The 15,956-nt window shown below is 52.5% G+C and overlaps 1 protein-coding gene and 1 pseudogene across 2 annotated transcripts in view; both read left to right on the top strand.

Moving 5' to 3' along the window:
* Pacsin2 (protein kinase C and casein kinase substrate in neurons 2) overlaps positions 1 to 6,084 on the top strand; it is a 102,731-nt gene extending 96,647 nt beyond the window's left edge. For both annotated transcript variants that reach the window (XM_004642382.2, XM_023702487.1), the window contains exons 8-11: positions 1,753 to 1,874; positions 3,563 to 3,685; positions 4,121 to 4,317; positions 4,698 to 6,084. In XM_004642382.2, coding sequence (XP_004642439.1) covers positions 1,753 to 1,874; positions 3,563 to 3,685; positions 4,121 to 4,317; positions 4,698 to 4,810 — 555 coding nt within the window. In that variant the 3' untranslated portion in view covers positions 4,811 to 6,084. The remainder of the gene's footprint in view (positions 1 to 1,752; positions 1,875 to 3,562; positions 3,686 to 4,120; positions 4,318 to 4,697) is intronic.
* A 6,577-nt stretch (positions 6,085 to 12,661) lies between these two features.
* Positions 12,662 to 14,070, top strand: LOC101585657 (annotated as a pseudogene).
* Positions 14,071 to 15,956: the final 1,886 nt, after the last annotated feature.

Raw genomic sequence — 15,956 nt, 5'->3', positions numbered from 1 at the left:
CGCTGGGCCCAGGAGGCAGTAGGGGTGAGGCCTTCCTGACTAGAGGTGGCTCTGCACACACGTGCAGACGGGTGTGCTCAGCTGGAATACTGGGCGTGAGGGCACTTCAGCCTGTAGATGTTCGCTGGGACCCTAAAGGTGAAATTCCCCTGGGTCCCGCAGAAATGCCTGCTAATGCCCAGCAAGGGGAACCATGCGGAGGCTCCCTGGGGGAGGGTCCTGGCTGTACCCCCCAGGTTTCTTGTCTCTGAGTCACTGGCAGGAGCCAGTGCCTGCGTGTCCCTTGTGCACACATTTGCTGTTGATGCAGGGCCTTGCCTGATTTTCTCTAATGAAATTATTTGTTTTTGTTTTTTCCATGCCACAAGGATGAAGTAAGTGTCTGTTTTACAGCTAACTTGTGGGTGTCCTTGGCCCATACCCTGAGGCGGGGCAGTCTCTGTTCTGCAGCAGAGCAGTGGGGCAGCACTGTCAGGGCTGCCCGGGAAGGACGGCCCTTCCGTCTGCGGTAGCTGATGCTGGGCCCATCAGTCCACGGAAGCCTCGTGGTTGGGTGGATCTGTACTCACAGGTGACCAAGAGGAATAATTTAAAAGGTGACCTGGATTTGGAGTCAGGGCCCAGATCTGCCACCCACCTTGCGGGGCCAGTCTCTTGTCCTTCCTGGGCCTCAGTTTCCGTCTCTGACAAATTGACAGATTCAACCTGATGTTTCTAAGATGACTCTGATCTTGAGGTTCTGTTACAAGTGGGAGCAGTGCTGCAGACAGTGACCCTGGGTTTTAGTTAAGCTGTCTGAGAAGTAAGAAGCGAGGGAGGGAGCCCTTACTAAGGGCCTGTACGCACAGGGTGCGCATGCGCCTGCACATGCTAGGAGAGCCAGCATCTTCGCTGTGGCCGAAAGAGGAGCTTCAGCTTTCAGCAGAGTTGTTGAAGCCTGTTCTGTGCTGGGAAGATGGCGGAGCCTGGGGAGATACACCGATGCTCTGCCCAGCTAGCACCCAGCATGCCACTCGGGTTGAAAAGGAAAGGCTTTTGGGGGGAAGGGATCAGAGCCCTGTATATAACACTCTGGTGGTGTCCAGACCACCCAGACCCTCACATTCAGTTTGCCAAGTACGCAGGTCCCTGTAGCCCACTGTCACCACCGTGACCCAGAACTCAGGCTGTATGCAGGGAAGACCCTCAGTACTTCAGTGCCCTGGCCAGCCTTTCCAGCACACTGGATCCTGTTGGCCTAGAACATCTGCTCTGTCCCGGACAGCCCCAGCTTGGACACCTCACCTGGCAGATTCCCTGGTGCCAGGACTCCCCCCACCCCAACCCCAGGATACCTGGTGAGGCTGCTGGGACCCATGAAGGCCTGAAGGGTCTAGAAGCCGGGCACCACCGTGCACAGGGATGGGACTCGGGCCCCTGGCCCACAACACAGGACACTGAGCGCCAGCCCTGTTCTGTTGTGCCCCATGTCTGGGGAAATCTGCTTCTCTCAGGAGGCAGAGCTGCCCCAGATATAGACCTCGGGCTGTGCAGGTGCTGAGCTCCATGCCTGCTCGGGAGTCCCCCTTTGAGCTATGAGGAGGAATCCAGGGGAGTTGCATCCACAGGTGGTTGTAGAGGAGCCTGAGGTCACCTGGGAAGCAGGGAGCTCAGAGGCCATGAGGCTGAGTGCACTGACTGCACAGGGCAGAGGACCTCTGACATCTACCCCGGAAACATCCTTATATCCCCCGCTCAACCCTTGTTACCCAGGAGTGGTCTGCAGACCTGAATCGAACTCTCAGCCGGAGGGAGAAGAAGAAGGCTGCTGATGGTGTGACCCTGACAGGGATCAGCCAGACAGGTGACCAAGCTGTCCCGAACAAGGCCGGCAGGTGAGCGCTGGATGCAGCCTCTATCCACAGGGCATGGGCCACGGGCTATCCCCTGCTCATCTGCTCTGTCCCGGACAGCACCAGCTTGGACACCTCACTTGGTAGATTCCCTGGTGCCAGGACTTCCCCCACCCCACCTCCAGCATCTTTCCCAAAGATCACTGGGCCCCAAGCTCTGGTTGTGGCTCCAGGGCATCTCTTAAGGCCCTCTTTCTGCCTGGTGCCGCAGCTGCTTGAGATTAGAGAGGGAGCCTTTACCACAAGCCAGCCCCCGGCCTGGGAGAGGCCACACCGGGATGGGGGCTGCACAGATGTCCCCCTGATGCTGCACGGCATGGACAGCTGGGCCCAGGTGCTGCCCGGCTGGGGCCTTCGTCCTCCCTCCCGTGCTGTTTCAGTGCTGGGTGTGAGCCATCAGGGTCTACAGGGTCCCACTACTAGATCATCCTCCTAGTGATTCTCCTGTTTTCAGCCTCCCAAGCCCTGGGATTACAGGTGTGCACCACCATGCCCAGTCTCAATTGCCATCTCAGCATGCCCCAGGGGCAGGGCCTGCACAGCATGCGGGGTATCAAACCCAGGCTGCTGCACTCTGCCTAAGCAGGCACTTCAGTCTGCTGAGCTATCTGGCTGGCCCTACATGTCCCTTTTTAAATCATACCCTTGCTAAGCAAGTTGCTTATTTCTGACTTAGATGTTGTCTAAATGCAAAATGTGGTTAGGAAGGGTGATACTGTCCTCATTAGAACCTTCTGGAGAGTATGTGCTACTGCAGGCCTTCCATGCTTAGTCATGAGCTGCTGGTGACAAGACTACCTAGGGGATCCTGTAATCGCAGCCACTAAGCCTCCGGCCTCCTGGAACATGTGTAGCAAGTGATGGCTCGGTTGCCATGTGCACAGTCAGAACGGGGGTTCAGATGTGCTGCTTCTGTGGGCATAAGTAGGCTGCACCTGTGGCCTCTCAGTCCTCCTTCCCTGCTCAGGCACGGCAGATCCCTAGGCTTAGAGTGCCCGCTCCCCAGGCCCGGCTGCAGAAATGAGAGGCTGTTCATCAGCCCAGAGTTCTCTGCGGGCTGTCAGTCTTGACGTACCGTCTTGCTATGGCCCAGTACCGCTTCATGCCTGCTCCCCTTCCTCCCGTGCCCAGGCTGCCGGCCTCTCCCTGTCACCTCAGGCCTTGTACCCCAGAGGAAGCAGTTGGAGGTGTGAGGATGGACTGGGCCTCTAGGACCCAAGGGTCCTCCCTGGAAAAGGCCATGCAGCAAGCCTGTCCCTGATGTGGGAGCTCAGGAGCCCTATGCTGAGCCCTTCGGCACCTGAAGGCTGGAATCAGCGCTGTGTGCCAAGAGCACTTGGGCGCTGGCTCTTACATGACACGGTGCTCCACAGGGCAGAGGGCAGGGGACATGCAGAAGGCACGAGCTGGGGGCCACTGCCACACCTCTGGGCCCCACCCCGCATTGACATAAGGGAAGAAGGGAAGCTGCTTCTCTTTGGATGCCTGAAACACTGAAGAGCCAAAGCGTAGGAGTGTGTCTTGCAGAACCCACGCCTAGGCACGCTCCTCTCCACTCAGAGGGAGCTGTGGTCCCTGGACGTGCCGGCGCTGAGATGCTCCGCTGGGAGTCCCCAGGACCCACACCAGGCCCCACCCAGGGTCCCTGAACGCTCTCTCTCTCCTCGTAGCAACCTTAGTGTCCCGAGCAACCCCGTCCAGCCTGCCCAGTCACAGTCCAGCTACAACCCTTTTGAAGATGAGGACGACACAGGCAGCACCGTCAGCGAGAAGGAGGACATTAAGACCAAAAAGTTGGTGAACGCACGCTTCCCTCTGACTTCCTCCTTGCTCGCTCAGCGTCTCCTTCTGTCTGTGCAGAGGCTTCTCGGGGTCCTATCCTGTCCCACCCCCAGGCATGTAGCAGAGCCTGCAAGAGGGCACACGCTGATGCCCACTGCGGACCACTTCCGGCTTCTACACTTCTCAGGGAGGGCACAGCTAACGCTCTGGTGCTGTTTCTCTGTCCTGATAACCCTTCAGGTGCCGCCAAAGGAGGACACTGCAGTCTGTGTGGGGCTCACGCCTGCAGGCGCTGTCGTGGGGAGTCCTGGTGGGCTTGGGGTGCACGTGAGGGCCTGCATCCTTACAGGTCTCCCGCGAGGAGGAAGCGCCTGGACACCACTGGGCGGAAGCTCTGGCAGGCCTCTGCCCGGGGCGCCCGCTCAGGCCTGTCCGCCCTGTTGCAGTGTGAGCAGCCGTGAGAAGGCCCAGAGCTACCCCGCTGACTGGTCCGACGACGAGTCCAACAACCCCTTCTCCTCCACGGAGGCCAACGGCGACTCCAACCCATTCGATGAGGATGCTGCCTCGGGGACAGAAGTACGGGTCCGGGCCCTGTACGACTATGAGGGGCAGGAACATGATGAGCTGAGCTTCAAGGCAGGTAGGTGGACTCCTTGGTGTCCCTGAGGGGTGAGGCTTCCGGGCTGTGGGGGATTGGGGCCCCTTCATTTGCAAAATCTGGTGAAAGTCCTGCAAGCCTCTCCTGTGGGTGCACTCTGTGACTCTTTCTCCTTTGGTTTCAAAAGCAGCAGTACGCCTTCCTGCTCTGCCCATCCACGGGGGCCACATCCTCCAGGGTCACTGAGACAGAGCCACTGGCACAAAGGCTGCAGCCTGGCACGGGGTTCATTGGGGTTAGGGTGCCCCTGCTCCTCCACCAGGGATGCAGACCCTCTGTGGGCCCAGCAACACATTCCATGGGGCCCCCAAAGGCACAGGCTCAGCACCCCCAACTTAGATCCGCCCTTTTTTATCTTGCAGGTGATGAGCTGACCAAGATAGAGGATGAGGATGAGCAGGGGTGGTGCAAAGGCCGCTTGGACAGTGGGCAGGTCGGCCTGTATCCTGCCAACTACGTGGAGGCCATCCAGTGACAGGCTGTGGGCAGGCCGGCCCCGGAGCTCCGTTAGCCTGGGCCTGGTCAGTGGGGGTCCTTCTAGCCCTGTGACATCCCCTCTACCTGCACAAGGCACCGGCCTCCTTGAGCTTGCTTTCGGGTATGCTTGGAAGGCAGAGGAGCTGGTCGTTTCACCCGGGTCTTGGTCCTTTCCAAGTGCATCCGGGAGCTCTGCGTGGAAGACAGCATAAGAGAGGAGCCGCCCTGCGCTGCCCAGCTCTGCCGACCTCACCTCCTCCTGGGTCAGTGTGGGCAGCACTCACTCTCCCTCCACTGATTATTGTCTCTCACCAGTCTTCTCCCTGCTAGTTAAGTAAACAAAGTATGCCATTTACTGAGTGAAGATTTTGAAGATTTTAATTTAAAGGCTATGTACAGTTACACTTTTTCACATACCTGCTCTTCTGTCCTTTGTACATAAGTTACGGCGCAGATGGCTCTGAACCGGTCTCCAGGATGATAGCTCTGCTTCCAGCTTGCTCTTCCACAGCCCAGCGGCTGCCTGGGGCAGGTGGAGGGCGGCATAGGTCCTATGGGCAGGTGACGCCTGGGGCCAGAGACTGCAGGATGTGGGGTGCACCATGCAGTGGTTTCGATGATGAATGTGGCCGGAGGAAACCTCACAGGACTCCCCAAGGTCAGCGCCTGCTGAAGTGAGTTTCACTCTATTCCTGCTTCAAACTCGACTGTCTTGCACATTCACCGTCTTACCAGCGATTGCGAGGCTAAGCGAGGCTAGCTTTCCAGGCAGATGCTTCTGTGACTAAGATGCTCTAGAGCGGGCTCTTGTGTCTGGGTGTCTCTACGTATCTGCTATTCCGAGAACCTAAGCAGTGAGCCGAGGCCCCTGGCCCTGTGGAGAGCTGTACAGTGCCATCTTTGCAATCATCACAGGCTTCACTGTCTCCAGTTCCACGTGAGCAAACAGCTTGGGTGTGGAGGGCAGCAAGGCAAAGCAGGCAGCGTGGTGACCCTGAAGGACCCAGGGCAGGAAGGGCCTGCACTGTGTTAGCTGGGACAGTGGTGTCCTCCACCAGTCGCAAGCTGCTGTGCTTTCCACCCAGTGCCTGCGGGGAGCGCCACTTCCTGGAAAGTATGAGTCAGGAACTGCCATGAACATTCCCAGTGGAAATCCTGGTCCTATGCTACAGATCTACCAACTGCTATCACATCTGCTGAGTTAATAGTTCCTTTAAGTGTATGCATCTTTGAACAGAATCAATAAACAGTCTATCTCAGGTGTGTGAAAGGCCCTTGCTGTGTGTCTGCCCTCACGCTTGCAGCAGCAGGGAGATGTCATTCCCTGAGTTATAGGCCTTGGACTTGAGAAGGGCCCCTGTCCCTGCCCCTCCAAACCAAGGGGAAGGTGTGGCCCCTGTGCCCGTTGTTTGACCTGATCTCCATGCGGCACGGGACTCCTGGGTGACACTTTCCTCACCAGCCCTAGCAGCAGAATATGACCTGTGACCCTGACCCCATAGTTCTCCCTGGAACGTATTTCCCTGGGTACCTTCTGGACACTGGGCCTGAGCTCCGCTCTACTTGTATTACCTGTGGTGCACTCCTCTCCAGGTGTCCCTGTGAGCAGGTGGAGTGTCCCTTTTCTGTTTTGCAGAGGAGGAGCCAGGTCTCCTATTGCAGAATGGTCAGCCTCCCCAAGAAGTGGACTGTGAATTTTTTTTTCTTTCTTTTTTTTTTTTTTTGGTGGAACTGGGGATTGAACTCAGCCCTTGTACTTGCCAGGCAAGTGCTTATTCTACTGAGCCATCTCCCTAGAGCCCGTGAAGTCTCAAAAGACACAAGCAGTATCTAGGGCTCTTGGAGGTTCAGAACTCTCCAGCAGAATTCAAGATTCTCCAGGGGCTAAGACAGAGAACTTCTCTGGGCAACCTGTATTTGGTTTTCAAAGGAGGGAGATACTGAAGAAAATGTGGGAACCTGAACAGGACCTTGGGAGTCGGTACAGAGACTTTCCCAAATAGCAAATTAGGAAAACTGTCTTATCTCCACGTGATGTTTACTGCAGGAGTCTAGTTAATTGGGGTCGGACCCAGGGGTCCTTACTGCGGCCTTACCTTGTCCTTTGAGGCATCACAGGCCGCTCCAGGCCTCAGCTGGGCCTGAGATTATGATCGTAGAGGTTCACTTCCTAGGAATCCACTGCCCATCTCCAGACAAGGGGCCTGGCACAGACTCACAGTAAACATAGCCAGTTGGTGGATTTTAAATCCTGCTCAGAGCTGCTTTGCAGTGGTCTCAGCCTCCTGAATCCATAGCTGCCCAAGGATCCCAGCCACTGAGAAGCCCATCCTAATCCTGGAGGACTGGGCAGCCCTAGGCGGCCCAAAGGGGGAGGGGCCAGGTGACGGCTGCCATGGGCACAGAGCATCCCTGAGGAGCCAGCAGGAGTAAGGTACACCGCTGCCCTGGCCGCATCTGCCCGCAGGCCAAGGCAGAGCCACATCTTGGCCATCCAGCCTTGTCACAGGCGTGGCAAGTCCCCTGCTCTCCTGCTCTTGAGGACAGAGCCCATCAGCAGACAACCAGCTGCCTGGTGTGGACAGTCTTCTGCCCCCACCAGCCTTGGGCTAAGAAGAGAAAAATGAGGTGGGCCAGGCAGAGGGCAGCCCCCGCAGGCACTATTATCAGGTACCTACTATGTGCCAGACTCATAATCGGACAAAGATGGAGAGCCACCGTTTCCCTTGGGGAGCTGCAGGGGGCTCAGAGGGACCCGGGTCATCCTGACACCAGGACAAGAGAGGCTAGAGGGCCTGGTGAAGGTGTGCTTGGTGGGTTCTGGAGGACTCTGGGAAACAAAGACCTGAAGGGCCAGCATTCTACCTGTCCCACTTGTCACTGAGCCATTTCCTCCCTCCAGGGCAGAGGGTGCCTAGTACTCACCTAGGCGGGAGGCCCAGCTGTCCTGGAATGGGCCTCAGCCCTAGCAGGTATCTGAGCCATTGGGGGATGGCCATGTAGAAGGACCGGGTTGTCCAGAGGCCCAGCCAGGCAGCCACCCTGGCCCATAGGTACCCCTTAAGCTCCCTTTCCCTCTCTACTCCAGCCAAGCCCTCTCCAGGCTGCCTCCCTCTGCTCCCCAGGCCCACTCTGGCCTCAACCTCCTTCAAGGAAGTTTAGGTGTGTACACTCCTTGTGTCCCTAGACACTCAGGAGGCTTGTTTCTGTCTATGGGACTTGATGCCCCCATGGGTGGGTACTGACCTTGGCTCTGTGTCCTGGGGTCCAGAGGAAAGTGGTGCCAGTGCCTGCCATGGAAGCAGGTTGAGCTGGAGTGACTGAGCCTGCAGATGCTGTACCAGGCTCTGTACCAGGCTCCTTCCCAGCCAGGAGTGGCCACCCCCAGCACGGGGTGGGGAAACCACTGCAATGAGAAATGCTTGTGTCCCCAAAAGTGTTGAAGTCCTTGCCCTAATGGTGATAACATAGCAACTGGGACCTTTGGACCATGTGTAGGTCCGGAGGGGGAAGCCCTCACAGCTGGGGTTCGTGCCCTTCTCAAAGAAGAGCTTGTCTCCACCATGTGAGAACACAGCGAGAAAGCCTTCTGTGGAGAAGCAGCTTTAGACGTGACAAATGCCTGCTGCACGTTCCTGGACTTCCAGCCTCCAGGACTTTGACACATTTCTGTTAAGAGAAAGAAACTAAATGTAAAACCATAAAGTAAAATGTTGCTGTGCATAAGCTTCCCAGTCCCAGTCCATGGCGTTTTGTCAGGACAGCCTGGAGCGGTGGAGACTCCCCAGTGTCGCTGGTGGACGGGGGCTTCCTCAGCCTGCAGTCTCCAGGCAGACTTGCACCTGCCATTCATGCTCCTCGTGCCAGGCCTGTGCTCAGCACCCGCCACCACGCATGTGCGCCATGTCATAGGTGAGGGACCTGAAGCCAGAGAGTTGGAGTGACTTGTGACGTTAGCCACAAGCGCTCCCCATGGCCCGGACTCCCAGACGTCTGTTGTCTCAGCTCCAGGGCTGCATGCCCAGCTGGTGAGTGCCTACGTGTGTTAGCCTTATACTGCCATTACAAGATACCTGAGAAAACTCAGAAAGGAGAAAAGGGTTGTTTTGACTCACAGTTTTGAAAGCCTTGGTCTTTAGTCACTTGGCAGTGGGCCAGACATAAGCTCAGCGGCACAGGCGCCTACCTGGCAAGCGTGAGGTCCTGAGCTCGACTGCTGGTACCACATAAATAAGAAGAAAGACATCAAATAACATAGTCCATTGGTTCCTTTGCTTCTGGGCACGTGGAGAGGCATAACTACATGTTAGGGAGCACGTTGATAAATGTTCATCGTCAGTCCCTTAAGGAGGTGAGAACCATCACGAGCCTTCACTTCCCCCAAACACTGCCATGCTAAAGAGGCAAGGTACAGATAAGGTGGTCACCTCGGGGCAGCCAGGGAGAAAGCCTGAGCAAAGAGAGAAAGGGGGCAAGGATGAGAACTCTCGAAGCTCACGCCCCCAGGGATCTACTCCGGCCAGCTGGACCCACCCCGATTGCCTGTTCAGCTACAGCGTTGTAGGTTAGGCCATTACAAGATCAGCACCCTCCCAAGGCCATCTCTTACCGAAAACCCCATCTTCAACCACATGATATTCCAGTTCTAAGCTTTAACATTCTAGCCCTGGCCCCCAGAAGGCTCAGAGACATCTCATGCAAAGTACAACCTCAGAGTTGCTAAAGTTTCAACTATTCCAGCTTTTCTCAGAAGTCCAAATTTAAAAAAATTCCAAGTCCAAAGTGCCTTTTGAGACCTATAGAAATTCTTAGCTATGGGGGCCTGCCCCGTAGCTCAGTTCTTTAAGTGGCTGCTTCAACAAAGCAGTCAGGCTCCGGTTGCTTTGGTTCGATCCCCACAACACAAGACAGCCAGTCATACCTTGAAGGCATTCCGGGAAAAAACAAAAACAAAAAAAAAAAAAACACTTCTGCCATCGTACAGCAATTAACCACTAAGAAGAATATATGCAGTGTATTATTTGTTGAAAAATAAAAAAAAAATTAAAAAAAAAAAAAAGAAATTCTTAGCTATGACCCCTTGTAAAAGTCAAAAAGCAAAGCCAGGTGTGTTGGCACATACCTGTATTCCAGCTCTCAGAAGACAGGCAGAAGAATCGCTGCAAGTTTGAGGGCAGCCTGGGCTACCTTGAGTTCAAAACCAGCCTGAATTATGTAGTGAGTATATACTAAGACCCTGTCTCAACCAAAACCAAGCAAGTGAACAAAACAAAAAAATTCAAAAAGCAAGTTACAGCCTGGTATGGTGCTTCATACTTAAAATCCCAGCACTCTTGGAAGCTGAGGCCAGAGGATGGCAGGTTGGAGCCCAGCCTGGACAATGGCAACTATATGAGACCATCTCTCAAAATGCAAAAAGAGGGGAGCAGGGCTAGAATTGTAGCTGGGATGGGGTTACATACTCCCAAGAGGTTAAAGCCCAGGATAAACATGCTCTTTCCAAAGGGAAAACTAAGGAAATAGAAAAGAATGGGACCAAAGCAAGTCCCAAACCCAGCAGCATAAATATTAAATTCTGTACCTCCATGACCAGTACCTGCAGCGTGGGAGGTAAGATGTGAGCTCTAAAAGGCTTGAGTGGTCCCGTGCCTGTGTTTCTGCTGGTCATAGCTGCATGACCTGTCTTGGGATGGGCTCTTGCTTCCTGTAGCTTTCCTTAGCACATTCCCCATGTTTTTGTCATTAGCAGCTTCCTAGGGTCTCCACTGCAGGTTCAGCCCCGGTTCCACAGGTCCATGTATAGTGCACTACCTGAGGAGCTCTTGACAGCAACTACAGACCAGTGATACATTGCCTGGCCTCCCAGGCCTTCTTGTGAAATCTTGGTGGAAGTCTTCATGAACTGAACCAACAACATTTGTATTCTGCATGCCTGCAAAATCAGCACATGGACAACACAAAGGTCTCCAGCCAGCTTAAGCAGTAAATTGGCCCCTTTGGACCATGGCTGCAGCAATTGCTGAGTGCCTGTACGCTTGAATTCTGGGAAATTCCCTAGGAACCCCTTAGGAAGCAAGGAAACAAGACACCCTGCGTTTCTCCTGAGAGAGGTCTTTCCAAGCAATTTAGACCTTTATAATCTTGATCCCAGGATGGGTGGGGCCTGCTAGCTCCTGAGATGCCCTAACAATGTCTGTCCTACTGTCCTGGTACAAAGTATTTGGCTACCTTCACCCAGTGGTGGAGACTGAAGGCACAGCCTTTGTACTGAGGTATATCTGCACTCTTTCCTATTATTAGTTTTCATTTTGAAATAAAGACTGGCTAAGTCACTAAATAGCCTAGGCTGGGCTTCAGCCTCTAATCATCCTGCCTGAGCTTTCCAGAGTACAGGGATTACAGGTGCTCACCACCAAGCTCAGCTTGGGCTCTTAAACAGCACTGATCTCTCCACCACACCCAACTTCTTTGGCCCCAACCTTACACGTTCTTCTTTCCGGCCAGACTGCTAGGTATCCCCTCTGCATTTTGTAAATCTAGCTAAAAGCAGTCAGCAATATCCATGCCATACCTAGAATGGTGCAATACCTCAGAATTTTCTCCACCACTAATTATTCTAGTAACTTTAAATTGATCCTCACACAAAATCTGAAGGCATGGAAAAAAGTGCATTCAAGGTTTTTTGTTTGTTTGTTTCTAGGGTATAATATAAATCCCCAATAGAATCATTTTCCAATCTGAAATTCATGAACACCATCTTTAGTGTATACCTTTCTTTTCTCTCCCTCTCCCTCCCTCTCTCTTTCTCTTTCTGAGACAGATTTTCACTACGTGTCCCAGGCTGGCCTTGAACTCATGGCAACCCTCCAGCATCAGCCTCCTGGGTGGTAGGCAGGGTTTACAGGCACGTCCCACTGTGCCCACCTAGTGTGTACACGTCTTTCAGCCCTGTGGTTTTCTGTGAGACGCAGCTAGACTTGCCCAGTAAACTCTGCTTACAGTCTTCTAGGCTTTTCCTGTAAATTCTCTACACATTTCCAAACCCCTCCTGAAAACCAGTGCTAAAGGCTTTTAAGCTATACAGTCATACCAACACCTATTTTCCATATCAATTTTCATATCACCTTTCCACTGGTGTTTTAGTTACTTTTTCCTCATTGCTAGGACAGGTGGAACAAAACAGTTGACAGAAACAAGGAAAAATGTGTTTTGTTTTGTTTTTTGGTTCATAATTTCAGACACATTAGGCCATTCAGCTGGTTCCAAGGCAGACACGCCCCGGCACACGGGCATGGCAGGGTACAGCAGTCGGGAAGCAGAGCAAGAGAGCCAGCGATGAGAGGTGCAAGGGCTGAGGCGGGACACACCCTTCTGGATTATGCCCCCAGGCATCTATTTCCAACAGGCCATTCAGCTATAACTCATGGAATGATCCACTGGTGTTTTAGTTACTTTTTCCTCATTGCTAGGACAAACTATCCAACACCTAAATTTTTTTTTTCTGTTTTATCTTTTATTTTTAGGGGAGGGTCTACAAGGTGTTCAGGGTCTCACTACTGGATCAGACTCATAGCGGTCCACCTGTTTATAGCCTCCCAAGAGCTGGGATTACAGGTGCACTACCACGCCCAGTCTCAATTGCTGTCTCAGTGTGCCCAGGAGTGGGGCCGGCATGGCAGGCCTGGGGATTGAACCCCCAGCCCCTGTACCTGCTTGCAGGAGCTTTAATCTGCTGAACTATTTGCCCGGCCCTGTTTCTGTTTTCAATAAGAGGCAGACACAGCCAAGCTGTGGTCCAACACCTAAATTAAGGAAGGAGGCGTTTCCTCTTTCCAGCCGGTGCCAAGCAATGGGCATCTCTCGGGACAACTGGCACAAGCGCCGCAAGACCGGGGGCAAAAGAAATCCTTATCACAAGAAGCAGAAGTATGAGTTGGGGCGCCCTGCTGCCAGTACTAAGATTGGTGTCCGCTACATACACACAGTCCGAGTTTGAGGAGGCAACAAGAAGTACCGCACCCTGCGGCTAGATGTGGGAAACTTCTCCTGGGGCTCTGAGTGCTGTACTCGAAAACCAAGGATTATTGATGTTGTTTACGATGCATCCAATAATGAGCTGGTCCGCACCAAGACCTTGGTGAAGAACTGCATTGTGCTCATTGACAGCATGTTGTACCGGCAGTGGGACGAGTCCCACTATGCACTGCCCCTGCGCCAAAAAAGGGGCCAAGCAGACTCCTGAGCAGGAGGAGATTTTAAACAAAAAACGATCAAAGAAAATTCAAAAGAAGTATGATGAAAGGAAAAAGAAGGCCAAAATCAGCAGTCTTCTGGAAGAGCAGCTCCAGCAGAGCAAGCTTCCTGCCTGCATTGCATCAGGACCAGGCCAGTGTGGCCGAGCAGATGGCTGTGTGCTGGAGGGCAAAGAGCTGGAGTTCTATCTGGGGACAGTCAAGGCCCGGAAAGGCAAATAAGCCTTCCCTCCTGGTTTAACTTATGTAATAAAGGTGTTTATTGTTCTAAAAACAAAAACAGAGACTGTCACCATCATCGGTTGCATGCATGCTCCCAGGAAGGGCCTGTCCCAGTCCGCTCTGCTGTATTGCCGCAGTGTCCCCACATGGCTGAAGCTGATGTCTGATGACATGAAGGAGCAGATTTACAAACTAGCCAAGAAGGGCCTGACTCCCTCGCAAATCGGTGTGATCCTGAGAGACTCTCATGGTGTTGCCCAAGTCCGTTTTGTGACAGGTAATAAAATCTTGAGAGGGGGCTGGTGAGATGGCTCAGTGGTCTAAAGCACCTACTTAGAACAAGCTTAGCAAAGCACAGGGACCGCGGTTCAATCCCCCAGCACCACATGCCAGCCAGCCCGCCCCCTGGTGGGCTGAGCTGGCCACACACACACACACACACACACACACACACATACACACATAAATAAATAAATAAAATTAAAAAAAAATAAATTAAATAAAATCTTGAGAATCCTTAAGTCTAAAGGACTTGCTCCAGATCTCCCTGAGGACCTCTACCACTTAATTAAGAAAGCAGTTGTAGTTCAGAAGCATCTGGAGAGGAACAGGAAAGATAAGGATGCCAAGTTCCACCTAATCCTTATTGAGAGCCGGATTCATCGATTGGCTTGATACTATAAGACCAAGCGGGTCCTCCCCCCCAGCTGGAAATATGAGTCATCCACAGCCTCTGCCCTGCTGGCATAAATTTATGTACTCGAGCAATAAAATCATGATTTAACTAAAATAAAATACAAACAAAAATTAATTAATTAACTAAGGAAGGAAGGAAAGGTTTGTTTAGCTCACAGTTAGTGAAGGTTTCAGTCCATACTCAGCTGGCTCCAAGGCAGAGTGGCACACTGCAGAGGGCAGCTGATCCTGCTGGTGGGAAACAGCAAAGAGCAACAAGGAGGAGCAGCAGCAGCTGCAGCTGCTAGCAGGCCTCTCTCCCTGCCTTACGTTTGTATGCAGATCATCTGCCCCAGGGCAGCTGTAACACCCATAGTCCCAGCACTGGATCATAAATTAATCACAAACTCTAAAAGTGTGTCCCATGACTGTATGAGGCTTTGGGGAGACAATTAGACACAAACCATAACAACTGATGAGGTTAGCACTTTCATAATCCAATCAAGCCCCTTCCAAAATCCTCACCTCTGAATCTGTGGAGGACCACCTGAGCAGCTCTCCTTGAAACAAGAGCAATTATCTCCATTTTGGCTGAGGCTGAGCCTATTTCCATGTATTGATATGTACAGAGCTGGCTAGGAATTTTCTTTATCCTTTCAATTGGCCTTAAGCAATGTATATTGGTCTAGCTGAGGTGCTGGTGGTAATTTCCCAAGACAGCATGCATGTTTCCCTGATAACCCATACCTGCTGCTCTCCAGTATGAGCCGGGTGGAGACAGGATGAAGAGCCAGTACCCCATGCTGTCAGCTGAGATCAAGCCTCAAGATAGAGGCTGTGACTTCCTGGGGCTTGAAAGATTACACATCAGAGCCAAAGCACCAGACCCCCAAAACATTAGATACTATCTCAACAGCATAATGCAAATTACTTTCTCTCCTCTCTGAATATGGCAGAGGTGAATGTAGGCCTCCTACCTAGCCCAGCTCACAGTACTCACCTGCTTCCCACAATTCTCTTCCTCAAGCCACTCCCCCTTCTCAGTTGAATAAAACCCAGGTGCAGGCCGTGGGTCGCTCTCTTTGCTCTGGAAAGCCGTATTACTGGCTGGATTTAGGGCCCCTTGGCTCCCCAATTATTATATATTTATGATTTAGTGTCTTCGTTTTCGTCATGGGTTGCACTGGGAAGATGCAATGGTAGATTGGAATTAACTTGGTAGGATTCCAATAACGTATTTTTTGGATTATAAGTATAGACTTATTGGGCAGAGACAAGAACCAGGAGGGGACTCCTACAGAATCCATAACTTTTCTGGACAATTTTACATCTCAACCACAGTACCACATGACCAGCAAACATTCACTAACCCTAACCCTAGCTATTGGGCATCAGTCCTATGTATCCAGAAACAGAACTTGTCCAAGTCCTGAGAGTCCAAAGAGTGAAGAACACGGGCCAGCATGACCTCTTAATCCAAGCTACTTGTACAATTCCCAAGCAAGGGGAAGGATCAAGAGATGGCTAGGTGAGATGAAAGGGGATCCCATAGTGTTGGATGGCCACCTTGTGGTATCACTGATCAGCACCATCTCCTCAGGCAAGTCCCTTAATCTCCCTGATCCCTGGAAAATGAGAACTTGTCCATTTTGTCCCTCAAAAGCATACAAAGTCAAGTGTGATTACAAAGGAAGGCTCAGCGCCAAGATGATAATAACCAAATTATGTACATCCCAGATGCAGTCCGATCTGCCCCAAACAGCCACTGGGCATGAACACTTCCTGTAAGTCAAGAGCATCTGTATATACAGGAAGTGGACTGTCAGCATCAAAATTGGACAAATGATTTTTTTCTTCTCTAAAAAATTCTAATAATGTACGGTCCTCCAAAGATATAAAAATGGATTAATGGTTGTGAGTATGGACCATGAGGTCATGTTCCCTGCACTGAAATGTACCTCCAAATGTGTGGCTATAGTTGGCTGGTGACCTTGG

The sequence above is a fragment of the Octodon degus genome, unplaced genomic scaffold (assembly GCF_000260255.1).
Source record: "Octodon degus isolate 3935 unplaced genomic scaffold, OctDeg1.0 scaffold00153, whole genome shotgun sequence".
Taxonomy (NCBI): domain Eukaryota; kingdom Metazoa; phylum Chordata; class Mammalia; order Rodentia; family Octodontidae; genus Octodon; species Octodon degus.
This window is presented reverse-complemented; position numbering and strand designations above follow the sequence as displayed.